We start from the raw sequence: 26940 nt of genomic DNA, 5'->3' as shown, positions 1-26940 counted from the left end.
CAACCTTTTGCTCTTATCCAAACCAAATGTGAGATAACACAACTCTTCACTAAGGACTAACATAAGAGTTTTCCTTTTACAAGTCTTAAGCCAGTGTTAAAGGGGTGCAAACCAGAGCCTTAAATGAAAATTTTAATTCAATATTAACTATAAAGCAGTTAAATGTTCTCAGCATAATACAAGGGAGGGAGTTACACAGAGCAGAGGAAAAATGTTTTTTTTTTTTCTCAGGATAGCAAAGCAAATTTTAACCAGAGACTCAAAACTCCCCCAAATCTACTGACAAAAGTCAAACAGGCAGTAGGAATTTGGTGTTTAGTTATCAGTCTCTTTCTTCCTGACAGTGGGATAAAAAAGGCAGGATGGGATATGTGCTTGTTCAGGTCTGGGGCAATGAGGCAGATAAATGTGAAAAAAGAAGAACTTTATGTACTGCAGAACACTGTAATGAAGAAGCACAGTGCCTGCTGCTCAGGACATAATCTTTTTATATGATCCCAGGAAATGGAGACTGTAGTTTTCCATATGTTTTAGAAAACAAAAGAGGAGCAGAGTAACTTACTTTCCTCACCAAGGGAAAGTCAGCTCTTTTGCAAAGGGACTTTCTGGTCTTGGTATCCGACCTAGTTTTTAAAAATGCTAGCAATACACATCTAGTCTTAGCTATTAAAAAACCCCAAGCACATATTTCTCAATGTGTTTTATCTCACATTTCTCAATAGGCATAATCTCGCTTGGGTAGACTTCGACCTCCACTCTGCCATCAGCTTCATCTTTGTCAAGCCAGCGGTTGCAGGGGAACATGTACTGCCTTCCCTGGACTGGAACTGTGATCTGAACGCTGGCCAGGAACCAGCCAGACCGGAGACCCACGTTATCATGTCCAATCAGTATTCGGTTGATCTTTAAAAAAGCACAGAAAAATCAAGAGAGCAGGAAAAAAACAATATAACAGAATTTACTTATATATAAAAATCTCCTCCACCTGACACCCTGTTCTTCCACTGTGTTCATGCAGATATTTAACTACACTAAATACGTGTTCATGCACATATGTAACTACAAACCTAAAACAGTCTTTGTGTGTCAGAATGTATGCTAGGCTGACAATAAAAGTGCCTATACAAAACATATTTCTTGATATCCAATGTAAAGGTCAGAGATTCTTACATCATGTTCAATCCTGAGTGCTATATTGATTTTGAATTAATGCACTTGTACAAATTAATTCTTACCTTATCTGCAATTAATTCTTACCTTCCCAATATCCATTGTATCTAGAGTAAACTCATCCACTCGACTGCGTTCAAAGTAATTGCCTAGATCATTATCAGAGACTAAGAGAGGCTCTTTGCTGGTGACTGCTTTATCACCATAGAGTCTGATGAAGACTTTGGAGTCTGAGCTGGCACCAGGTATATCTCCCGTCTTCACGCTGATATGATAACTGACATCTAAAGTTATATCAATGCACAAAATACAGACATGTGAGTGGCATTTGCAGTGCTCAGACAGGCAATTGGCTGCACACAGATATAGGGAAGGACTTCAGCTGTGGACACAGAATGGATTTTGCTCTTCCATTCACGAAACAAGCATATTAGGACCACACTGGAATAAGCTGCAACACCTTGGAGTTACTCACCAAAACATAAGAGATGCAATACATACACTAACAAGCAGAAAATATCATCTACTCCTCACTTTCACCACTGAATGATTACCAAGACATAAAAATGCACTTAGGCAAGTGAGGGGATTTTTATATTTGCAGTTTAATTCAATGGCTTTGACTTTTCTCTAAAACAAACAAACAAAGAGCATATCAGCCGGAGTTCTGTAACCACTGTTTTCTAAAATGATTCCTAGAGCTGCAGCCTTGGTTCTCCAAAAAAGAATAATGTAATCTTTTTTGGTGATTTTCTTCTGGGAACACACTCTTACTTCAGGGAATTTACCAAAGCAGTGGCAATTCAAGATCCTTTAGACAAAGCTACATAGGAAAGCAGTTCATGTCATTAAGCATCAAAGTTTCTTTCTACATATATAATGCTGCAATACTATCATTTGTGCATATTAATCCTATTCATAAGTTAGGCTTTGAGGGTCAGAGTCATTTCCGTCTGAACGACCTAGTGTGGCTTTTTGCGTAAGAGTGGCAAAAATCCAACCCAGCAGATTTATTATGAACTGACATGAGTTATTAAGTAGGAATAAATCAAGTAAATATGTGTACACAGCTGAAACCCAGATCTTCTTTTTTCCAAGCTAAACTCACTTTTTAGCATTGGTGACTCCCCAGCAGGCACTAATTCTCGGACAATCTGACCATCATCCTCATTTTTGTCAAGCCATCTGGTTTACAAACAGAAGTATGTTATCTTTGAATAATTAGGACCTGTTAGATCTTTCAAAATCTAGACTGGCTCCGCACATAGTAGAAGTCCCCACCACAGTAAAAAGGATATTTTCACAGGGTTCTGTATCTCTGTGACATTTGCAGAAGATTGGCCAGACCCTATAGCAGTCACAATTTTAACCTCCATTTATCCAAGAAGAGAGATCATGAGATCCCTGCTTGCAATTGATAAGCATCTGCTATGACGTCCATGTGTCTGGAAAGTACAAACACCATAGCCACAATTATTCCTGTCAATGGTCAGTCTCAATCTCTTGAAAGCACTGACCTTCATTGACCTTCATACTTGCAGCCTGTATTACTAGCTGCCTTGATAACAACCTTTATAGTATCTCAGTTACTAAAACCCCCTTTTTTAAAAAGTATTTGCTTAACCTAGTTTACCACCCTTTTTCTTTTACTTACAACAAGTGTATAGCCCTTTTTAATCCACTGGCAAAGGAAGAAATTATGTTGTTCCCATTTTAAGGGTTGGGTATACGGAGGCAGTTTGCACTAGCAAAAGGAAGGATTTCCCTTTTTCATCAGCACTGATCTAGTGATACAAATAGGCTGATTAAGAAGAGCTAGAAACAAACCAGAATGTATCATGATCTGAAGGGAATAATAATCTGAGGGGTACTGCTTGCTAATCTGGTAACCTTCACAGCTACTGCTGTGAAAGGATGAGGGAATTACAGCCCCAACCCCATAATATGCCATATAGCAATGGTTGTGTGAGAACAGCAAGGGCCCTGGCAGAGGTTTCTCACTTCCCACTTCAAACCCATACTGTGCAGCACTCAGGATACTCCTATGAGCATCTGCTTAGGGTCACATTGCCCACAGAAGTGCACTGGGGCCATCTCAGTCACTGAACATCATGTTGTGAGAGCTAGGTGCAGTTCCCAGAGAACCAGTTGTTCCTAGGTACACAGCTTTCTGCAGCAACAAAAAACAGTAGAGGTTATCAAAGGCAAGTGAACAAGCTCTGACAGGGTCATGTAGGGTATTTAAATTGCTGTAATATTTCCCAGAATTAGAAAAAGAAAAGCAAATCCCCAGAAATGGTTTATTTTTAAAGGTGGGTACACAACTTTGTGAATAACACCGGATCACAGACCTGCTTCTGCACAAACACGTGCAGTACAGATGTTCTGCAAACTTTATGCAATGTCGCTGTGCCACACATGTTCTCCCTGGCTGACTCTTATAGCAAAAACAGGAGGAATTCTCCTGCTATTTACCTTTTAGTCTTTGGTTGTACTGGTGAGCCACATATGCAAACCAGAAGAAGAGAATCCTAAGACATCATGTTATATGAAGAAAGGAAACCTTTATTGATGTTTTGGGTTTGGGGGATTTTTAATTTTTTTTCACCTGTTCAAACTGGTCCTCAATACTTTCGTATCATGTATTTCTTGATGCTGGCTCAGGATTCGTATCCTTGGACAGATATCCAATGTCTAGAGGATAATATCATCCCAAAAGGCAGGATGCCTCTTTGTACACTGGTGTTAACCACAAAATTCAAACCTGAACTCCATCCCTTGCCAGACAATTGAATTCAGCATGGGTTTCAGGAAGATAGAAGCTCACAAGGTAGAAACACCTCTGCTCTCCTGCTGCTGTTGTTTTTGTGTCCTGAAAGCTGATATTTCTGTTGTCAGTGTACATGTTGCTGTTCTCTGTCACTTTTGCCATTGCTGATGTTTAAGGGAAATGTGGGATGAATCTGAACGAATCACTTTTGTGCCAAAGTGGCAGAATGAAAATGCATCCCACAAGAAACACCTCTGAGTGCAGCACGAGGGATTCTAATTGCTTCAGCAATGGAGGCTGAGTTCATAGAATCATAGAATTATGAAGGTTGAAAAAGATCTCTAAGATCATCAAATCCAAACCACAACCTAACACTATAATGACCATTAAACCATGTCCCAAAGTGCCAAGACTACACGTTTTCAACACCTCCAAGGATGGTGATGCCACCAGCTCCCTGGCCAGTCTGTTACAACGCCTGACCACTCTTTCTGAAGAAACTTTTCCTAATATCCAATCTGATCTTTCCTTGGCACTACTTGAGGGCATTTCCTCTCGTCCTATCACTAGAAGGCCACTTCCTCTTGTCCTGTCACTAGTTACTTGAAAAAAGAGACCAACATCACCTCACTTGAAAAAAGAGACCAACCTTCTTTCATGTAGTTGTGGAGAGCAGTAAGGTCTACCCTCAACCTCCTCCAGACTAAACAATTCCAGCTGCTCCTCATGAGATATGTGTTCAAGGCCCTTCACCAGCTTTGTAACCTTTCTCTGGATACTCTCCAGCACTTCAATGTCTTCCTTGTAATGAGGGATCCAAAACTGAACACAGTACTCAAGCTGCAGCCTCACTAGTGTCTATTTCTGCTGGCCACACTATTTTTGATACAGGTCAGGATGCTATTTGCCTTCTTGCCCATCTCAACATGAGAAAAATTAATCAAAAAAGGAGGTTATACCTTTAGATAATGAAATTTCCTCTACTAATATCGATAGCTATTGATGGCAAAAGGACGAGTATGTCTTCAATGGGAAGAGGAAGATAAGGTTTATCAGAAGTGGATTAAGACCCCTTACTTTTTTCCAGCCCAGAGAATAGCCAGAAGTGGCAGGAACACTATTTTCTCGAGAAGGTGACTTTAGCGACAAAGGAAGTGTTTGGACAAGCAATGCCACTGTGTTCCTTCCCTTCAGAACATCTGCTACAATATCCTAATTTTGCCGCAATGTAGTTTAACTCCAGCTATCACTGAGCTGCAGATTGCAACCAGAGGTTTAGAGTCTTACACTGAACACAAATGCATTGACACATTATAAACACATTAAGCTGAAGAAAGTAGATTTTTTTCAGTATAGTGCCATCATATTCGTGGTACAAAAGACCTGTCAAAACCTTTTATTTTATCAGAGCTTCCACAGGATTTCAGTGCATGTAATTGCCATGCTACTGTAGGTTTTGCAAGAGTGTAGTCATGTCCTGTATCACATAGCTGGTCCCAAAGGGGTATTTTATGTCCAATAGCCCAAAGCAGACGCAAATATGACATGAAAGCCACCTCAAGAAGAATTGCTAGACTCAGAGAAGCACTGGAAAAAAACATGATATGACATCAGTATACAGCATTTGAAATCCAGCAGATAATAGCCTGTGTGCAATCAGAACAATTAGCACATCCATTAGATTCATAGGCACATATGCATTTTTGTGTGTCTTTAAATATAACCTATATATAAAAATATGTGTAAAACATAGGTATTTCAGTCTCTCTTAAGGCAACAAGGGAAGGTTCCTTTGGAACCTTTTATGATGAACACTTCTGGCATTTAATTGAATAAATGTTCTTTCAGTGCATCATCCCATTCATGGTCTGTCTGTTATTCTTCAGATAATTAACGATGTTCCCATATGCTTGTGCTAGAGAAAAATGAGGATGATGTAGTCCATATGCTTAGAAAAAGAGGTACTGAAGTATCATTGAGGATTTCAGAGGAGCTGTAATGATTTGTAGCCTATAAAATTTTATCCTATCACAAACTCATGACTTAGATTGAAAATTCACTTCTGTCTGAGACAGAAATATTATTAAAAATATGCTATTTAAGAGAATGCCACTTAGCACTTTCCTGGACTTTCAGTGAATGTTGGGAGATGAGGGAGGAGGGAAAATAAATCTGAAGATCTCATTTTTGAGTTTCAAAAAGGTTTGGACAGTGTTCAGGGGTGAAAGATGAACTCCTTCAAGCTGAACTTTTTAGAGGTATTCATAAACACAGTACCTGAAACACACCAGGTATTACAAAGTTGAAACTGTTGAGTTGTGGTACTGAATGATCCAGTGTTGGGTCACTAAAACCATGGATATTACAATCTCATGTGGTCATAAGGAAGGAATAATACTGCAGTGCATCCAAGTGATGTACTGGTAATTCTGCAAATAATGCTTGCAGAAGTCGCTTGCATTTATTTCTTGCAAACACAGATCAAATGACTGCTTTAAACATCACTGACTGTAAGAAGAGCTGCAAGCCATTCCCTTTACAGTCAACTGTTTTAAAAGTTGAAAGCAGAGGCTGAGGAGTCATTATTTCTCAATGTTATTCCTGAATCTGACACAAACTCACAATCCACTTAGCTTCTCTTTATCTCTGCTGGCTCCCTTGTACAACAAAGACAGTTCCCAGAGAGCTCTTGTGACTCTTAGGTAATAGATGTTCCAAAAGAGTAATAAACCACCTTTCAAATTAAAAGACACAACAGAGCTGGATGAGGGTATATCTAAATGAACAGAGACCTCAATGAATTATATGTAATGAAGATCTGTAAAGAATCCTACAGACATTAGTTATAGTTGAAGCTGGTTAGACAGCTTTGTAGTAGTGCCTGTTCTCCACAAGCTGGCACAGTGTAGTTTTTACAGAGATAAGTCTGTGAAACTTACTGCACTGTGAGACGGGTTTCTACTCAAAGGCATTTTGGCCCGTATTTGTATCACTGTAGCAGCTAAGTGTCAGAAATTAGCTCAGAGTAACTTTCAGTAAGGACACAGCAGTAGAAGTTATTTTCTCCAGACCATGGAATTATGCTGTGTAGAAGAATGTAAGTTAATCAAGTCATTGAGTCAAGGCAATTGAGTCAAGTCAAAACAATGAGAACATCAGCATGTCTACTGGCTGGCTGCAAACTGGAAATGTGAAACCAGAAGCTTCCCTGGCGTCCCCTGGATGGATTCTTTAACTAACCTTGCTTGCACAAGCCACTCTTCTTGGCCAAGTCTTCTTCAACATCTTGAAGAAGCAGGTGAAGCAGGCCTCTCTGAACGCCTATCTAAGCAGCGAGGACATAAGCTGTCCTTGGCCTACAGGACTGGAGGGGAACATCCACATGCTGCAGGTCAGGGAGGTGTTTATCCCTCACATGGAGGATGCAGTGGGTGAGCACCTTCTCTCTCAGATATCTCCAGACTCCATGACGACACCCGTATACTGCGATGATGCCTTGGTCTCCCCAGAGACACATGCACCAAAGTTAGTGAAAGGGATCAGCTGTCCCTGTGTTTGGTGGCGATCAGTCATGTTACCTTCTCAATCTGAGAGGAATAGATAATGCTGGCATAAGGACAGCAAATAAAGCTGCACAAACAACACTGATGGAAAAAGAGACATTAAGAAAGACCAGAAGAGTGGAATTCCATCGCATGTGACTTGAAACCTGAATGCACCCCATTAGTATTTTGGGGACAATGTGTTGCACTTTTTTACTTCCCCTCTTTTTCAGTCCCTGGCCTTCGGGTAATGCCCTGTGGATTCTGATGATTCTAATTCACAGTAGCAAAGCTAAGTGGAAGGGAGTCATCACTTCAAGTTGAGGGCAAAACAACTCTTCATGTGAACACTTCATGTCGGAGTAAAAACCTGTCTGGTTTTCTCATTTAACTCAGTAAAATATATGGTTGTTAAATTTGTGAAAAAGGCAGCAATGATAGCACAGTGATTTGTCCTTTGAAAAGGGAGAGTGCCTTGCTTTTCACAACTAAGATGACATTGCATCTGCTGCCTCATACTGCCTCTCTGGTGAGTTTGCTTTCTGATTTAGCAATACAGAGAGACTGGAGATGGCTCCTGTTGACTGACTCTCCTCACTGTAGTGGAGCTCTTCCTGATTTACAGTGACAAGAGACAGTAACCATCTTAGTAGTTTTACTTTTGTTTCAAATTTTAAAATAATTGTGTTTGCATTTTACAATTCTATTTGTCACCCAAAAGACTACATTTTAGAACAGGCACTTGATGCTGTTAAGTGCAGTTCAATGGACTTTGATCCTATAGGGTGGATATCCTGAAGGGGCAATTGGGACTTTACAGGACAATGAGCTACACTGAAGTTTGTCTCTCTTTTCAGCCCATTCTCTCTACTTTGTGCTGCATTGTTGAGGAAGGCCCTAGTTAGTGCCAGAGCAGATGATCTATCATTCCCTGGAGGTAACCCCAGTACAGCACATTCCCTTGGCCACTTGATTGTCTAGGAAAGAGAATACTCATCTGTAGGGGTAAGTTACAGCCCTCCTCTATTGGTATCTGTCTGCATGACATAAATTTCCTTGCATGCAAGGAACATAAAAATCTTGCATTGCCCCAACACAGAAGTAGCATCCCATTTCTCCTGGAAAGATGGGATGTGTGTGTGAGCAGCCAGAACCTTGTCCCACACATGCAATAAAACTAGCAGATTGCAGCAGATTGCAGCAGATTGCAGAGTATGTTTCTGCACCAGCCAATTGCAGTGACAGTAGATGTGGTACTGGAAGGTTGTGTTTCACCTTTTGGAAGTTCTCTGTATTACTGAGCTAATTGCTAAGAAATTCACAGTTCAGATTGCTGTTCATTTGGTAAGGGCAGTTAACTGTACCTTAAATCTCCCAATCCACACTCTTTGCTTTCAGGCTTAGCAAAAATAAATGAAAGAATAAATAAAAAGGATTAAGCTGTGCTCAGAAAATTCAAGGCTTGGAACAACAGCTAGGCTCTTCAAATTCTGGCAAATGCATAGATGAAGGCATAATTTGCAAGCATTGCTTCCAGTACCTGTAGCAGGGGAATTCCACAGCCTCGCTTTCTGGCTGTCCTTCTTCCCTCACTATCACTTTGGCAAGGTACCAGCCACTGCTTCCTCCTTTGCCATCATGCCCTATCCTCACCCTCCTCACCTGCTTCAGTGTTACTGCTTCAACGAAGAATTCATCAGCCTTTGAGAAGAGGAAAAAAGATAAGGCAACATTTCTCTTCAAAAACAAACTAGCAAAAAATATTTACTTTGCAATAAAACCAACATCATCAATATGCTGCAAGATAATTCTTAAGATGAAGGAGAAAGTATTAATGAATTTACCAAATAATGAAAGCTTGAATATTTGTGCTAGCTGTTTAACATTACATTTATACATATATGGTCTGCCAGCATTTTAATTCTCCAATGTCATTGCATGCCTTCAACAACTGTAAAAAAGAAAATTTCATTATTTAGAAGTTTATACAGAGAGGCAGAAAATCCAAGTCCAAACTCTTGCCTTCTGGGAAATCCAAGGCAGGTCATTTCAGACCAAATGCACAGAGGTGTTTAGAGGTACAGGTCAAAGACGTTACCCCATGTTAAATTCAGATGACAGACTACTGAGCACTATTTAACTCCAGCCATGGCATGAAAGCATTGAACGTGCCTGCACAGGATTATTTCCAGTTGCTTTATGAGTTGTGTTCTAAGGTTGATGTGAACTTACCCCAGTAGCTAAATACCCTTAATATTTAATATTCCACAAGAGATGTGAATTTGCCATTTTCCCCCTTTGTTTGGTTTTGTTGTTATTTTGGTTTCTTTGTTTTTTTTGTTAATTTTTGGTTTTCCTTTCATTTTGTATTTTTTTTGTTTGTTTGTTTCCTAGAAAGGGGCTCAAACCACCAACCTACATATTATCCCAAGTGATGGTCCCTGAAGATGGTCTGGTACTCAAGAGCATACTAGGAGCAGTAGTTCCTACTGGTTGAAGGAAGATATACAGATGTATATATACATGCATATACATATACATATATATATATATATATATATACACACATTTAAAGAGTGAGTTACTCTGCTGGGAATCAGGTCAGACAAGTATATATGGTACATGCATCATAAATACTGTGGGTAAACACACAGCATACCTAAAGCACATATCCCAATAGACATGACTGCTGTGATTGCCATCTGGCTGAGATGCCTTGCTAGGTAAAAGAAAGCTGCCCCAAATCCTGTAATTCATTTGTTCCTCATCTCCCAAAATCCTGTGAAGTATGTATGTTGGTAGCATAATATCCAACTTGCTCCCAGAAAGTGTGGTGACAATAGTTCTTTAAATATTTAAATTTGTTAAAACAATCATAATTTGCCCATGATTCAGGCTCAAAACTGACCTTTTAACTAAAGACAACGAAACATATTACCACTACTTTAGGTGTTAATGATGGGTTTACTTACATAAGCAAGTGTTCCTTACATACTCAAAAACTGCTAAATTGGGGATTTAAGGAATCAAAATATCAGAGTCAGCCTAAGTCAGTAAAGCCTAATTCATTAGTCCTAATGTTTATCTTACTTGTGGCTGATATAAATTAATCAGTAACTAACTAACTGGAACACAGCATAGCAAGCACTTAATTTAGAGGCATCTTTAAATTTTACCTTCTATACAGGCTGTTTGCATTTGCAAGCAGACCTTTCAAGTTAAATTGTTAATCAAGGTACTATTGGTTTAAATGGCTATAGATTAGAGACTGCACTGATTTAGCTACATTTCTTTTTAACAGGGTATCTGAGTTAACCAGTGTAGATATACTCACTGAACCTCTTGAATATACAAGCTCTAAGTTTGTCAGGATCAATCCTTAAACAGCTTCCAATTCGTTCACCATCTTTCGGCTCCTCATGGCAAGGAAGCAACTCATCATTAACAGGTTCTAATTTAATTTATATCATCTGGCTACTATTAATTACATCAATTGTTTTCCAAAATATTTTTCCTAGTTTTATTTCTAACACTTCATGGAAGTTAGCATATAAATCTCATTTGGGAGTAAAATTAAAATAGTCATCATCTGTCTTTATTTTTAATTTTCTTTTTTTTTTTTTTTTGGGGAGCCAAGAATCTTTCTTTCTTAGTCCATTGAAACAGTCTTCAAACCACCACCAAAATACGACTTATTTTGCTATCATTTTGACAAAACTAGGCTTTAGCAAATGATAAAATGCTGTCCTTTACAGCTTGGACCTACTATCTAAAAAAAAATATCTAGAATGCAAGTGCATAGTCAAAGATATAATGTCTTCACTGTCCGTGTCTGCAAACTTGTACAACATTTAGAAGCAGAAAGAACTTTTGCACTATGTAAACGCTACCTGTTCCCACAGACAGGTGTTACAGGCACAAGGAAACCTTGATGAAAGTTCTATTTAAGTCTAAAAATCTTAGTGATTTCGGTGAAGATCTGGAAACTCTGGACACTCAAAGGCAAATCAAACATATTAATGTATATTTCAGAAGCCTAAATTAAATGTTTGATTGTGAAAACATGACCTTCTTTCATGATTATTTTCTTTCCATTCCAAATTTTAAACCAAATAATGACATGAAACTTGTGAAGTCTGCAGTGTTCTGTGATCAGATTCTCAAAGTCTCCTCCAGAAGATACTAACTATATTTTACCAGCCTAAGATGGACCTTAAATATCCAAAATGTGCCTCATAATTTAATATACATTAAGTTGATTGATGCCATAGATCAGTTCTGCAAGCTATTTTCTTGTTAATGTTGCAAGGACTTTAACTGCAGTTAGAGTTCTTTATTATCTCCAGCTTTCCAGGGAACAAGATCTGTTTTTAGTTCAGGGAATTTCCACTTCCTTCCATTCAGGACATGGGCATGCAAAAACATCCTGAAAACCAGACTGAAAACAAGACACAAAAATTCAGTGCAATGGAGGGGAGACTAGAGGAAATGTAAATGAAACATGCTAGGATTTCTGTTCTAATTTTCTCATTAAGTAAGATGTTTTCTCTTCCTTTGACCTGCAGGCCAAATTTCTGTCTTACTAGATGGAAGGGGAAAGGCTCCTTCTTGTTTTTGGAAGACAGACAGATTCCCTGGATGCCTTCCCTAATCTGAAGATGCCTTTTCAGTGGTCAGTACTTAGCTGGAGAGCAAACCAAGGTACAAGATACTGTTTTTAAGAGCAAACTAATATCAAATAAGGGCACACCAACTGCAACCTATTACAATGTTCTATGGATACTTTCTCCGTAACGCTTTAGCCCAAACTGGGGAAAAAAAAAATCACAAGTTACAAATATGCATCTCTAAAAATATCTACAAATAGTCATGCACTTTAGAATCCAGATTAAAGAGCTCCTGTGTGAACTTACATTGCCTTTTTCAAATTTATTGACAGTGTTGATGCAGTTGTAGAGAACGCGCTCTCCAGTGTCTCCCTGGTCACCAATGAGGCAGACAAAGACATTGGCATCTGTGCCACTCCCACTTACCGTCCCAGTGCAAACTGTCACTCGATATTTAATCACTGTAGAGACATAAATTAACAAAACCATTTCAGTTACACAATTAATTGTCATTTAAACATACTGCATTTTCCACAGACTTGCAGTTAGTCTTGAGGGTTGATACTTTCGGCTGGTAATTTTGCTGATGTATTGACTTTCACACTTCCATGTTATCACTAGAAAAAAAAAGAAGCCACCATAGGAAAACCTGAAACAATAAGAAACACCCCAAAAAACTCTCCAGAGGACACAAAAATTATGTTCCTTTCAGATAATACCTGAATCAGAGTGCATAGAATTCCTCATAGTCCCAGCCCTCCTACCTCTCCTCCTTCCTTCTCAGGAGAGTCCTGGTGACAGGGGACCTTGTAGCAACATGTTTATGAAAAACATAGCTTTCATCATCCAGGGGCATGACGTGCAGACAAAAAGAGTTAAGAGGAGCCAAGCACTTGGGGACCTCCTGAAAAGGCTCTTCATGTTGGTGTTACAGGGCAGAACAAGTCCAGCTGGCCCTGTCTCCTTGGGACATCATAGTGCAAGAGGTTGGACTGTTTATTTCCCTCTCATCACATCTGAGATTTTTATTTAGAAATTTGCTGGATTAATTTTGAGCTGCCATCTTCTTCCCCCTACCTTGCCCTTATCTCTGCCCTCCCACCCCACTGAGTGATGAATTTCTAGAAGCAATTTCATACTGAAGAACCAGCCCACAAACCAACCTTTAAGAGAGAGAAATCTTTTTTTGCAGCATATAGCATGGACATGAATGAATGGTCCTCAAAAAACTCCCTCAAAAACCTTCTTGCAAGCCCAACATGCAGGTGCTGTGTCTTGCCTCTGCTCAACAGAACTGCTCCTCATGGGAAAGCGCTTTCATTTGACCTCAAGAAGCTCTCTCCATGGTTGATTAAAAATACATTTCAAAACTAGATTTATTTACATTTTAATAACATCTGCAATTACAATTATTTTTCCTCTTCTGAGGAACTGCTCAGCTGCATGCAGATCACTGAGTTCATTGGAAAACTCAGAAAACAGGGGACTTGTGGTCTACACAGTGTGAAGCAACATTGAGTGCTTTGGTGGAAATAAGAGAAATCCCAGTGGCTACCTTGAAATATTCTGCTCTCCAAAATTCTCCCTCCAAGTACATTTATTTCTTGTGACACAAGGTCAAGAGAGAAGTAACCATGCAACCTTCTGCAGCTTTCCTTCTGTAAGTGTCCAGTTCAAGCATATTTAACCTGATAATTTTATTTGATCATACATGCTGAAAGGTGCCCATACTCTTGTACAGCTGTTCTGTACTGTTTCCTCCACATTTATACATATAGCTGCAAAAAAATGTGCATACAAATAAATAAAACTTGAAAGCCCTAAAACTGTTAAAATTTTTATTCCATTTCAAATAAGCTGCCTTTTCATTAACATCCCTTCAAACCTGGCATTTCACATTTTAAAGGACACTGGAAAAAAAGACAGATCTGAAAAAAAAAAAACATATAGCTCTGGAAACAGTTGTGCTATGGCTATTTCTCAGCACAGAGAAATCTGCTCAGTAGAGCCTGGGATGTGTGAGGCTTCATGCACCTGATGAAGCACACAGAAATGCTGCAGAAAGTGCCAGAAAGGGAAGATAATTGAATTACCTTGTTCTGCCTGTGCATCCCTTACACAAAGAGGGTTTCTTTCTATTGAGGTCCTAAGCAAGCTCCTGCAAAGAGCCTGTGGCTCTCACCTGGCATGACTTCAGTCACTAGAGATCCCTCTGCAGGGAGTTCCCGCACAATCTCATTGTCGTCTTCATTTATATCTAGCCAGCGGCCGCAGTTGAATGAGTATTTTTCTTTTGTCAGCGTTTTAAGCAGAGTTACCTTCATTAAAACAAAACACTGTGTGAGTTCAGAGGCTTAAAGACAGAAAAAACAAGCTCTTGACAGGTTTTTTCCTGGGAAGCAAGAGTAGGTAGGAGCAGAGAAATAACACACATTAATAACAAGACTGTCATTCTGTCTCGTGTACTGCAGTGATGCATGAAGCGAAGACTGTTGTAGCTGATGGCTTTTCATTCCTCCTTTCTCCAGTCATTCCACAGTGTTGTGAAAGTTTTGATGGATACCATGGCTCTTAGTAATTGTTCGTCATATGCCACTGTATAAATCTGTAGAGCAAATCATGGGCAACACTTGCACTGCTGGTTCTCGCACTCAAGATTTGTGCATGGCACATTGAGAAATCACTCAGAAAATGGCAGAAAGCATGATCAAAGATCTGCAGGAGTTTCCAAAGCTCTGCAAATAGATGGTGAAGGGTGTGAAAGGAGGGTATGATGAAGATCTCCAAAAGCACAGGTGGCACGAACAAAGCAGAGAAGGATCAACCATTTGCTCTTCTACTGCAAGAAAAAGACAGCAGATGCTTGTAGAGCAAAGTTGAAAGCAAACAAAAGGATACAATTGACCTGTGAAGTCCTTGCCAAAAGCTACTATAGTTGCTAAAAATTTCAATGTTCAAGGGGAGATTGGAACCTTTGAACAAATAAATGGAAAACTCCTAATGTTTTGTATTTAGTAGACCTGTTCAGGAAGTAGTTCTCCAGCTGGAAATAGTGAAAAAATGGAAGAAACTTGAGAAGTATCACAAATATTCATCCTTGTCTTCTTTAATCATGCACTTATGTGACATAAGAGAGAAGATGCTGGGCTAGATGGACTTTCAACTTGACCAGTACAGCTGTCCCTACACTTCTGTAATAAAAAATGGAAGCCTACCCCAGTGTGAAGCAAACCTGTAGTGAAATGTCTGAGGACTGGAACAAAGCATCACTGAGGCTTCCTCTAAATTCCTAGATGAGCAAATGATGGGATTTCATGAGCCTGATGCACCCAGAAAACCTCAGACTGAAAGCATATGGGTAGATTAATTTCATGCACCATCATGAGGTTTGCTTAGACAATTTGGCCCAAAGGGAATCCTAGACACACTATCAGATCCTCTTTGTCCTTCTTGAGCACAGTTTCTGTTCAGGAAAAGACCACATCCCAGAGAAAAGCATAGCTATCAAAGGCCTAAGCATTCCTGTTCATCATCTCTGAACAAACTAATAACAAATACTGCAATGGCCCAAAGTTTGACCAACACTTTCTTTCTGGTAAAGACCACAGCCAGACACTTTTTCCCACCATATGGTGAACACGAGTACTTGATGCTTGCTCCCCACTGGTGGAGAGGTGTTTGGCTGTGTATGCTGCCTGACAATTCAAGAGAGCAGGATCTGTCAAAGCACATTAGAGGAATGCAAGAAAAACCTCTAAGCAGTAAACTGTGGTTTATCATCACAGTTATTTACCACTGGAAAGCACAGTGTAGGTTTTGTTAAGTGCAAAGAATGTCTTCCAAGCTATGCAGAAAGAGAACTTGTTGCCCCACAGACCCAGGCAAGAGCTGGGACATTTTCCACTAGACCAGGTTGCTCAAAGCCTCATCCAGCCTGACCCTGAACACTTCCAGCGACACTTCACCATCTTCCCAGTAAAGAACTTCATCCTAATATCCAATTTAAATTTTCCTCCTTCAGTTTGAAACCATTATCACTCGTTCTGTCACTACCCTTCCTGATAAAAAAGTCCCTCCCCACCTTTCCTGTAGGCTCCCTTTAAGTACTGGAAGGCACTTACAAGGTCTCATTCCCTTTACATAGCTGGGCTGAACTGAAAGACAGGAAGATAAGGAATTTTCTTCAAAAATCACACAACGAATTCTTCTCTTCCCACATAGTTTTCAAAAGCTATAATGTGCTTGATGCACATTTCTTTTTTAGGTAAGATTTCCACTTCAACCCCTGATCACTGCACATCAGAATAAGCTGCTAGCTGGGGAACTCAGTGACCCAAGATTAGCAGTGCAGACCTATACGACCAATGTTGGTTTTCAGATATATCTTCTGTCAGATTCTGACCCAAATGAGTTAATGTCTCCAACATTGTGTGAAGCAATGTGCATGGCTACCTTGCAGTTAGGATAAACACAGAACAAAATACGCCAGCTCAGGAGGGTTTGTAAAACATCAGAGGGTGGATGGCCTTGCTTCTTTCCCAAGTTTGCATTTGTTCCACTAAAATAAGGAAATTTGATGCACTTTGTGCAAAGGGTAATAAAATACAGGGTCTCTGTGACTCCTGCCTCGGTGGAAAGGGTTAATGCTCCCCTTCATGCATGCATGCATTAGTAGGCAACATCTTCCAGTGTTTCCCACGCAAAGTAAGGGACATGCTATAAAGCCATGAAGCAACACCCCTTTTGGCAGGGAATAAAAGGCACTTAGATGCATTGGCAGGTGTGCACCCATCACTGAAGACACAAAAAACAGACCAGGGGAGATATTGCTTGCCCTCTGGGTGGTGATCTAAATCTTTACCTTTTCTCTCTCTCTGTTCCCTCTACCTCTTTCTTTTAAATACATAATATATGTATACATATAACGTTAGCTTGGCAGTTAACAATAAAACCTCTTTTTTATATGGACCTATGATGATGTAAGTCTCCTTAATTACACCCAAGCAAATCATCAAATTTGAGCCACTCTTCTCCCTCCCTCATCGAGTAGGATGAGACATTTTTCAATTGGTGTCGTAGACAGAATTCCCTTTTGAGTGGAATCCAGTTCATGGGGACACCAGCCCTACACCTAAACAGAGTAGGAAGGAAGAGCTGGGAAGCAGCATTTTAACAGTAAGCTGGGAGGGGTCTGAGCAGTGACAAGCCATGTCAGCCAAGGAAATGCCAGAGTTCGGCTGTTTTCCTGTCACTGAAAAATTGAAAAATAAAATGAGGGTATATGAGAGGACCTTTGCTGTTGTATGCATTCTATTCTACCCAAAGGAATCAGCAAATCTGAGTCACTCCCTCCTCCCTCTCAGATCAAGCAGGATGTGAAACCTTCATTTGCTGTCCCCTCACCTTATTCAGATGCCATCCAGCAAAAGGATTTCTTTTCTCATGCCATATCCGAAGTTTATAAAATGTGCCCAGGTCAGGGAGCTCGATCTATAGAGGACAAAAAAAAAGTGTGTTATCCATTTCTTTAAGTCAGCAAAGGAAACCCTTGCATGCACACAAAGGACACCTCTGAAAGTCTTTTAAGAGCCAAATAAGAAAGGAACCAAAAACTGAATTAAAATAAATAAAATTACATTATTCTTTAAAAGTAATAAACACTACTTCACAAAGATGGCTGGGTGCTTCTCTTTTCGGGAAAGAACATAGAAGTTGAATCTATACACTTGGGATCACAAGTGATCCTTGCAACCACTCCTCCAAGTAAGAATTAAAGCCAGGTCTCAAGGTCCAGACCTTTCTTGAACAGGGTCTCCAAAGCACAGCCATGATTCCTCCAGAAGACATCTATGGCTGCTGGTACAAAAGGGGTTAAATGTTTTGTTAACAGCTATGCATTAAAATCCTTTGTTTCTCAATCTTCGATAGCCACCCCCAGCTAACTTTTAAACATATGTGTTCCTAAGCACAAGAAGACCCTCCTCAGCCTTCAAACTCAACATAGTGTTGAGTTCAGTTTCAAATTCATCTATGCTCACATCCAAGGAGGCTGAAGACTAGGTCATGGAAGAGAGGAAACACCACTGCTAATTCTCCTGTGAATGATGACCACTTAGGTACTGGGAGGACAAAAAAAAATTAGCTTCAGAGAGGCATGGTCTAAATGGGTGAGGTAATCTATGACATGAATGGAGCTGTGCCTAAGGTGAAGACTATTTGCTATTCCCCTGAGCAGGAGAAAGTTGCTCTCCTGAAAAGAGATGTGGCATTTGGTAACACTACAACTTGAAGACATCATTACTTGAGCACCCAGGTACTCTAGCCTAAACCCTGTTTGGAGAAGACAAGCATCATCCATAGGTGGTGAAATCATTCACATCACCACCAAACTGAATGACTTTACCACAGTAGAGCTCTTTGAAGTGGAGGTGAAGATCTCATGTTAATGATTTTTCTGTGCAGCATTGAATCATAGAATGGTTTGGGTTGGAAAGCACCTCCAAAAGTCACATAGTCAAACCCCATTGAAGTGAGCAGGGACATCCTTTATTAGGTTTATCAGGTTGCCCAAAGCCCTGTGGAGCCTCACCTTGAATAGCTCCAAGGATGGTGCCTCAACTACCTCCTTGGGCAACCTGTTCCAGTGTTCCACTACACTCATGGTAAAGAACCTGTTCCTAACATCCAACTTAAATCTACTCTTCTCTAATTTCAAACCATTGTCCCTCATCCTATCACTACAGGCCTTTGCAAACAGTTCCTTTCCAGCCTTCTTGTAGGTGCTCTTCAGGTACTGGAAGGCCACTATGCCTTGGAAACCATTACCAAGCCAAATTTACGACTTGCACAAGTTCCATACCATAAACTTGTCAGTCTGACCCGTTTCAAAATTATCTGAATTGTTGTCCAGCTTCATCTCATCTGACTTCCCCTTGTCTCCATAAATCTGGAAGAAGATGGTGGCATCCGTCCCTGCATTCTTAATGTCACTTGTCCAGATCCACAGTGACCAGGGACTTTCTGCAAAGAAAAGTTCAAAACATTTTACTTAAAATGTAATTTTAAAATGTGTTCTGTTAAAAAGCAGAATTCTTACTCATTCCCTGGTGTGGTAGAGAGAGCAGGATGGTATGAAAGAAGTCCTTTTCTGCCCAGACATAGTCAGCTGCTACCTGACATTCAGGATTGAGATTGTCTGGAAATATAATTCTGTATTTTCATTTAAAACAAAATGAGAAAAATTACCATTTCTAACTGAAACATTTTTCTCTCTCATACATTACTAACAGGGTAATCCAGGGATGTCCCTGTCTGCATACTTCTCCAACATCTACAATTCTAGTTTTGAGGATCAATTTAAGGGCAGGGAAATACTGCTACCTTGTTTTTTCTCAATGAGAAGGTATCTACAGTCACTTGTGTATGGTGCAATGCAACTCCAGGTAGCCCTTAAAACTTGCTCCAGACAGTCTATGTCTGTGGATGTATGGATATCATCATGTGTTTCTTTGTCTTGAGAAAATAATGTCTGGACCACTTACCCCACACAGGTCTTTTGCCAGACAGGCAGAGCCTATTAAGGTGTCCATAGCTAGGCTGCATCATGCAGGGTAAACGTGCTCAGGGCAACGTAAAGATGTTTTCCAAAAGTTTTTACATTACTTAAATGCCTAAATCCCAACTGACTTCAGTTAACACACCTAGGTAACAAGCCCAAAGACCACGGCAAAGCTACAAAATGTTTATCTCTGAAGACTTCACACAAGATGTTAACTGCACACAAGATGTAACCTGCAGCAACTGCATATTGGTTTTTTTACCAGGGGATGGTTGCATATGTAAAGCAACAGTGTTTCTTCTAAAGAGCCTCTCAGCTGCATTCTTTATTGATAAAAATGTGTTTCATCCCTGCAGGCCTTGCAGCACCTGCAGGGGGGTAGGTGGGGGAAAGGGGGCTTCTTTCCTGACTCAGACATCAGCTCAATTATTAACAAAACCTAAAGAACGAGTTGCTCACCCTTTCACTATGCCCAAGCCCACATGTGCACAGCTTGACCTTCAAAACCCCAAATGGAATACAAAAATAGGATGACATGCATATAAATTAAATTAGACTTTTGCAGATCTACTCAGCATTTGACTGTAAAAAACAGGCAATGGCTCCTCAAAAAATGAGAGGGGAGAAGGAACTCCTTTTTAGAATAAGTTTTCCCCTTATTTTAATAATATGCAGCATGTTCATGACCACTCCTTTCTGAAAAGCACCAGCAAGTCTTATCGGAGCAGAAATGAAGCTCAAGCGAGTTTGCACATGGCGAGTGACAGGGCAGTCTGCTCTCCCAGGGGAAAAGAGCAAGGGCAATTCAGACACCAGTGACTTCGCTCATCTGTCTGGTTTGACCTCCCTGACCTCTTGCTGAAGGAAGGGAGGAGTGATGCATGCAAGGAGGGAGAAAAAGGAACTTGTATCGGGATTAAATGCTGATAGGGGGCTGTCAGGGAGAAACCACACAGGGAGTAATGTGGGTGAGCTAGGTGCAGCTGCCAGAGGAAACCAGGCATACTCACATACCCATCACCATCCTGCCAGGGCTTGCTGGGCACATTCTCCTGTTTCCTATGCCTTCCTATCAAGGGATTCAGGCAGTTTAGAAATTCTCAGAGCCAGAGTAAATATTCCCCAGGAGGTCTGGACCTGACACAACAGTTTCCAGGATAACATTCAAAATAAGAGGGGGATGGAGAGTGGAGATAAAAAAAGACTGAGAAGACTGAGAATAAATACAAGCTACACATCAAGCTGCAATCTGAAGGGGAAACAGCTTGCAGACACTGCTCAGGGAGCCATTTCACCATGGATACCCGAAGTGAGGTTGAACCAAGCTTTGATCAGCTCTACAGAAAGGGACAGTCCTGTATGCACAGGCAAGATGACATAATAGGTCTTTTCTAACTCCAAGTCTTACGCTTCTATAATCTGGCAGCTAAAGGTCACAGATTTCTCAAGGCTTATGTTCTCTGTGTATCTCCTGCGCTGCAGCAGCAGGGGAATTAGCCTGTCAATAACAATCAGAGCTGATAATAGAGGGTTAAAGGTTGCAGATGCATTAGTTAAATGGACCAAGTCAGAGGCGTAATGTGGTTATAACATTGACTAACATTTAGATAAAGCCTATTTAAATGAACTTCTGTATAAGCAGGAGCCCACCCGAAGCATTCGGATTAAAGTGTATCTATTATCCTAACTAAAACATTCTGCTTACACATAGGCACTGGTGCAGGAGGGATAGCAATGATCCATTTTGTTTGTTACAAAACCAGCTAGTGGGGCTGGATGCTGGAGTCATGGATGGATGGATGAACATGCCAGTACACTGCCCTGAAGCAGCACCTCCCAGCAAACATATGCCCCTGCTTCCCTCTAGAGAACAGAATTCAAATGCTTATGTGTCTCAGGAGGTATATTTGGCAGCTGAACAAGGCTAAAAGCTATTTTATCTCTAAGGCCAAGGGTAAAACAGTTGAATTTAATGGGGTTTGTTTTTTCTTACTATTTATCCTCAGGTTTGTCTTTTTATTATAATTAGGTTTTGTTTCCATCAGCAGCATGAAAGCCTTGCTTCTGTAGTAACAAGAAACACAGCCTGGCTTGTCTGCAAAGGTGAGATGGTAATGGAGGTAGCCCTAAGTGCAGTGAACCTGTGAAGATTGCCATCCCCAATTTGTTTCCTTAAGAAAATGAATGCAACTCTTCAAAATGTTTTCCAAACTTCATTTTAAACTCCCAAAAATGGATTGTTCAAAGATTAAATTCATGCAGGATTCAATTCACTTGAGCCTCTACTTGATCACAGGTGTAATGAAGCAAGGAGACTCATTGATTGTTTTTCTTACAGTTAGAAACTTTCCCAGCAGTTAAGAGAGATCAGTCTCTGGACTTCTAGACATAAAATAACGGTGAGGGCTTGACCTGGCTAGAGGGAAGAAGATAAGACACAACTGCAGAGAACAAAGGGGCTAAAGACATAAAGATTCACACACTGAGAAGTTGGCCAGAACATCAACAAGACCCTGAAATGTTGTTGGAGGGTCAGAAAGTGATAGCATAGGCCAAGAAGTAAGAGAACTTTATCTGTTTAAATGATTCCATGCATAGGTAAACAATTTCCCACAAATTTAATCAATATGTATTACTGCAAGTGTATATAAAGAACGTGCAGACTATCTTTGGGCATGCAAACTGGGAGGGCTACTGCTTTGCATCTGGTGCTGTTACTAAAGGTAATACCTGGTTTGATAGCTATTGGCTACTAGGTTTTGATTGATCTCCCTGTGTCACTACACGTGCTCATGGATCCTGCTCAGGGTGCTGTCCCATGGTGGTGTATCACAGGAGGCTCCTGTGCACTTGCACCTACTTTTCAGTCTTCTCTGGCGCAGGGAGACCATTTCGTAGAGCTCCCGCTCTATGAGACCATCTCCTTCGTCTTCATCCAGCCACTTCCCACATGGGAAGGTTTGCTCAATACCAGTGAATGGGCAGTAAACCACCACCTAGGAAAAGAGACTAGAAAGGTGAATTTGAATATTCTATTCCTGGCAGCCCATTGATACTGAAAACTTAAGTAACTGAAGGAAAGACAAAACTGGGGAATCTTAGTCCTGCTCTCAAAGTCACATTTTCTGGACCAAGATAAACTGAACTGGTTGCACAACTCCCAAACTGAAGTACAGCTAGGAGACATCTGTTCTGTTATTCCAACTCTTCCAGAAGTATATCAAAATGAGTGAACCAAGAAGAGCTAAAACACTACAAGGAAAAGTCAACAGAGCAGTGTGGTGCAGTGTGGCTGCAGAAGTCAGGGTCATGTCACTTTGCAGCACATGTCCTAAACCACAGTAGTGTGTAGTAAGATTTGCAGGAAACATAAGACACAACAAGCCTTATTTTGCTTTTCAGGAAAAGTACATTTCCTCCCAGCTCCAGGGCAGCTGCCTCCCACTACTCCCTCCCATTAGCTCCTGCTGATCTTGTACATAGTCTCATAGTAGTCTCTCCACTACCTTCCAGCAACAGCTGTGGTCAGCCACTTTTTTTCCTGAGCTCCAAAGCAGCATCTAAAAACTCGAGGAAAGTCTCAGTGTAGATGATAACTTTCAAAAGCTCAGCAAAATCCAAGACTGCATTTCTGCCTGGCCTCTCGGGCAAACATCTGAAGGTGCTTTTGATGCTGAGCAAACAATAATCTTTATCTTTGTGACTGCAGAGGGGCAATCAACCCAATTAGCAAGTGATTGACTAATGCATCTAATATGCCTTTGAGGCAATCAGGTACTGCCATGCATTATGTATAATATTGACTTGTTAAACCAGGTATATTGTCATCCAAATAAAAGCAGTTTTTTAAACTATATTTGTTTCTTGGGGTCATGTTATGAGTAGGAAAGAGTCTAACAGCTGCCTACAGACAATTGACTCTATGTGAGCAGCAAGCACACCTGTTGGAGGTGTGCTCAGATAGAAGACTTTTCCACTTAGTCACGAAGCTCTGAGGGGAGGTAAGTAGGCTGAGAATGAGCAGAATATGTGAGAGAAAGGTAGACTCTTGAAGCCACACCCTGTCCCCTGCGAGACACAGCTGAGACAGAAAGAGCTGACTAAATGTGACTTAGAAGACAGTGGGCAATGGCAAAAATTTCCTGCCCTGCACAATAGGAACTGCAGGTGTGTGCCCCCAGTAACTACTCTACCTTTCTAGGTGCCTTTGCAAAACAGGTAGACTGCTCTGCAAAGGGAAGCAGGTGATGATAAGGATGACAGATCACCCAGACTGAAGTTGTTTCTGAGGTTTAGTTGGTCTACTCCTTGCATCAAAAACACTTCAGTAAAGAATAAAAGACAGATCATTGTCATAGGTGACTCATTTCAGAAGGGAGTGGAAGGTCCAATATTCAGACCAGACCCATGACTTCAGGAAGTCTGCTGCCTCTCAGGAACCTGGGTGAGAGATGCGAGGAGAAGCTTCCTTCCCTAGTATGACCCTCAGACTACTACACACTGTTGATCTTTCAGGCAGACAGTGAAGAAATAATGATAAGACATCCAGGGGCAATGAAGAGAGACTTCAGGGTCTTGGGACAACTGGTTAAGGAATTGGGAACATAAGTAGTGTTCTCCTCTATGCCTCCTGTTGTGGAGAATGATGAAGGAATAAACAGGAGGAGCCAGCAGATCAGTGTCTCACCCTAAGCCTGGTGTCTCCAGCAGGACTTTGGGTTCCTCACTCATAGGTCGATTTACAGGACATCACACATGCTGGCAAGAGATGGGCTACACCTGTCTCAAAGCAGGGAAAGGATTCTAGCCCAGGAGCTAGCAGGGCTCACTGAAAGAACTTTAAATTAGATATGAAGGGGGAAGGGCACAAAACTGGACTTGCTAGAAATAAGCCCTGTGTTTGAAGGATGGTGTGCTAGAGAGGTCTGTCAGTCTGCCATATAAGTGAAGGTAGGCAATGGAGATCGTCATGGTAGCAAAGGTGCTAGGACCACTGATTCATTAGCAACCACAGGAGAACCACTTCCTCCAAGCCCAAGCTAGGTGTGTTCCCTTGAGTAGAAAATCGGGTAGATGTTCTAGGAGACCTGCATGGCTGAGCAAGAAGCTTCTGAAGGAAATCTCAGGGAAGAAAGAAACTTATAATTCATGGAAGAAGGGAATTGTCACTTGGGAGAACTACAGAGAAGCTGTCAGAGCATGTAGGAAGGCAACAAGGAAGGCCAAAGCCCTATTAGAACTGAAACTGGCAAAGGAAGTGAAAAAGAACAAGAAGGGCTTCTTCAAATATATCAGTAGGAAAAGGAAGAATAGGGAAGGTGTGGGGCCACTACTGAACAAGGAGGCAGCCCTGATAACTGGGGATGCAGAGAAGGCAGAGTTGCTGAATGCCTTCTTTACCTCAGTCTTTATACCCAAGACTGAACTCCCCTATGTACTCCAGTCCCTGGATGAAGGAGAGGAAGCCTGGAGGAGGGAATGCTCCCCACTGGTCAGTGAAGACTGGGTTAAGGATCAGTTGCACCAATTGAATATTCACAAGTCCATGGGACCTGATGAGATGCATACAAGAGTGCTGAGAGAACTGGTGGATGTTATCACTCTGCCACTCTCCATCATTTTTGCCAAATCCTGGCAGACTGGAGAGGTGCCTGAGGACTGGAGGAGAGCCAATGTCACTCCAGCCTTCAAAAAGGGCAAGAAAGAGGTTCCAGGGAACTATCAACCAGTCAGCCTCACCGCCATTCCTGGAAAAATGATGGAGTGGCTCCTTCTTGAGGGCACTCAGGAGAGAAGAAGGTTATCAGGAGTAGTCAGCATGGATTTACCAAAGGGAAATCCTGCTTGACTAATCTGATAGCATTCTATGATGCTATAACTGAATGGGTAGATTCGGGAAGACCAGTGGATGTAGTCTACCTGGACCTTAGCAAGGCTTTTGACACTGTCTCCCATGACATCCTAGTGAGGAAGCTCAGGAAGCATGGGATGGAAGAGCAGACAGTGAGGGGGATTAGGAACTGGTTACAAGATAGAGTTCAAAGAATGGTGGTTAATGGTGCTAGGTCCAGCTGGAGAGCTGTAACTAGTGGAGTCCCCCAGGGACTGGTGCTGGGTCCAGTGCTGTTCAACATCTTCACCAATGACATTGATGAGGGAACAGAGTGTCTGCTCAGCAAGTTTGCTGATGACACCAAGCTTGGTTGGGAGGCTTGGCTGATACAGCTGAAAGCTGTGCAGCCATCCAGTGTGACTTGGACAGACTGGAGAGCTGGGCACAGAGGAACCAAATGAGATTAAACAAGGACAAGTGCAGAGACCTGCACCTGGGGAAGAGGTGATCTGCTGGAGAGTAGCCCTGTGGAGAGGGACCTGGGAGTCCTGGTGGATAACAAATTATCCATGGGACAGCAATGTGCTCTTGTGGCCAAGAAGGCCAATGGGATCCTGGGGTGTATTAAGAAGAGTGTGTCCAGCAGATCGAGGGAGGTTCTCCTCCCCCCCTACTCTGCCCTGGTGAGACTTCATTTCAAGTACTGTGTTCAGTTTTGGGCTCCCCAGTTTACGAGGGCAGGGACCTGCTGGAAAGGATCCAGCGGAGGCCTACGGGGATGATTAGGGGACTGGAGCATGTGCCTTGTGGGGAGAGGCTAAGGGACTTGGGGCTTTTTAGTCTGGAAAAGAGAAGACTTAGAGGAGATTTAATAAATGTTTATAAATATCTGAGGGCTGGGTGTCAGGAGAAGGGGACAGGCTCTTCTCACTTGCTCCGTGCGATAGGACAAGGAGCAATGGATGTAAGCTGCAGCACAGGAGGTTTCACCTCAACACAAGGGGGAAGTTCTTTACTGTAAGGGTCACAGACCACTGGAACAGGCTCCCCAGAGAGGTTGTGGAGTCTCCTTCTCTGGAGTCTTTCAAGGCCAGTCTGGATGCATTCCACTGTGACCTGAGCTAGATTGTATGGTCCTGCTCTGGCAGGGGGGTTGGACTCGATGATCTCCTTGGGTCCCTTCCAACCCCTAATATCCTGTGATCCTGTGAACCTGAGAACAGACAGGCAGGAACTGGGACTTCTCACTATAAAAAAGTGGCAAGACTTTTATACCAGCTCAGGTGCATCTACACTAATGCACACAGCACTGGAAACAAACAGGAAAAGCTAGAAGCCATTGTGTATCAGGAAAACTATGACATACTGACCATCACAGAAACACAGTGGGATGTCTCACATGATTGGAGTGCCATAATCAATGGCTACAAGCTTTTCAGAAGGGATAGATGATAAAGAGA

The 26940-nt window shown here is 41.4% G+C and overlaps 1 protein-coding gene across 1 annotated transcript in view; it reads right to left on the bottom strand.

Annotated features, from left to right (window-relative positions):
- LOXHD1 (lipoxygenase homology PLAT domains 1) overlaps positions 1-26940 on the bottom strand; it is a 169460-nt gene that overhangs the window by 87811 nt on the left and 54709 nt on the right. The window contains exons 9-17 of the mRNA XM_054397236.1: positions 22508-22643; positions 18949-19109; positions 17493-17579; positions 14272-14407; positions 12396-12550; positions 9023-9183; positions 2279-2355; positions 1258-1454; positions 711-903 (exon numbers count right to left, since the gene is read on the bottom strand). Coding sequence (XP_054253211.1) covers positions 711-903; positions 1258-1454; positions 2279-2355; positions 9023-9183; positions 12396-12550; positions 14272-14407; positions 17493-17579; positions 18949-19109; positions 22508-22643 — 1303 coding nt within the window. The remainder of the gene's footprint in view (positions 1-710; positions 904-1257; positions 1455-2278; positions 2356-9022; positions 9184-12395; positions 12551-14271; positions 14408-17492; positions 17580-18948; positions 19110-22507; positions 22644-26940) is intronic.

The sequence above is a fragment of the Indicator indicator genome, chromosome Z (genome assembly GCF_027791375.1).
Source record: "Indicator indicator isolate 239-I01 chromosome Z, UM_Iind_1.1, whole genome shotgun sequence".
NCBI classification, from domain to species: domain Eukaryota; kingdom Metazoa; phylum Chordata; class Aves; order Piciformes; family Indicatoridae; genus Indicator; species Indicator indicator.
Note: the sequence above shows the minus strand (reverse complement) of the source record. Positions and strands in the feature narration are given on the sequence as shown.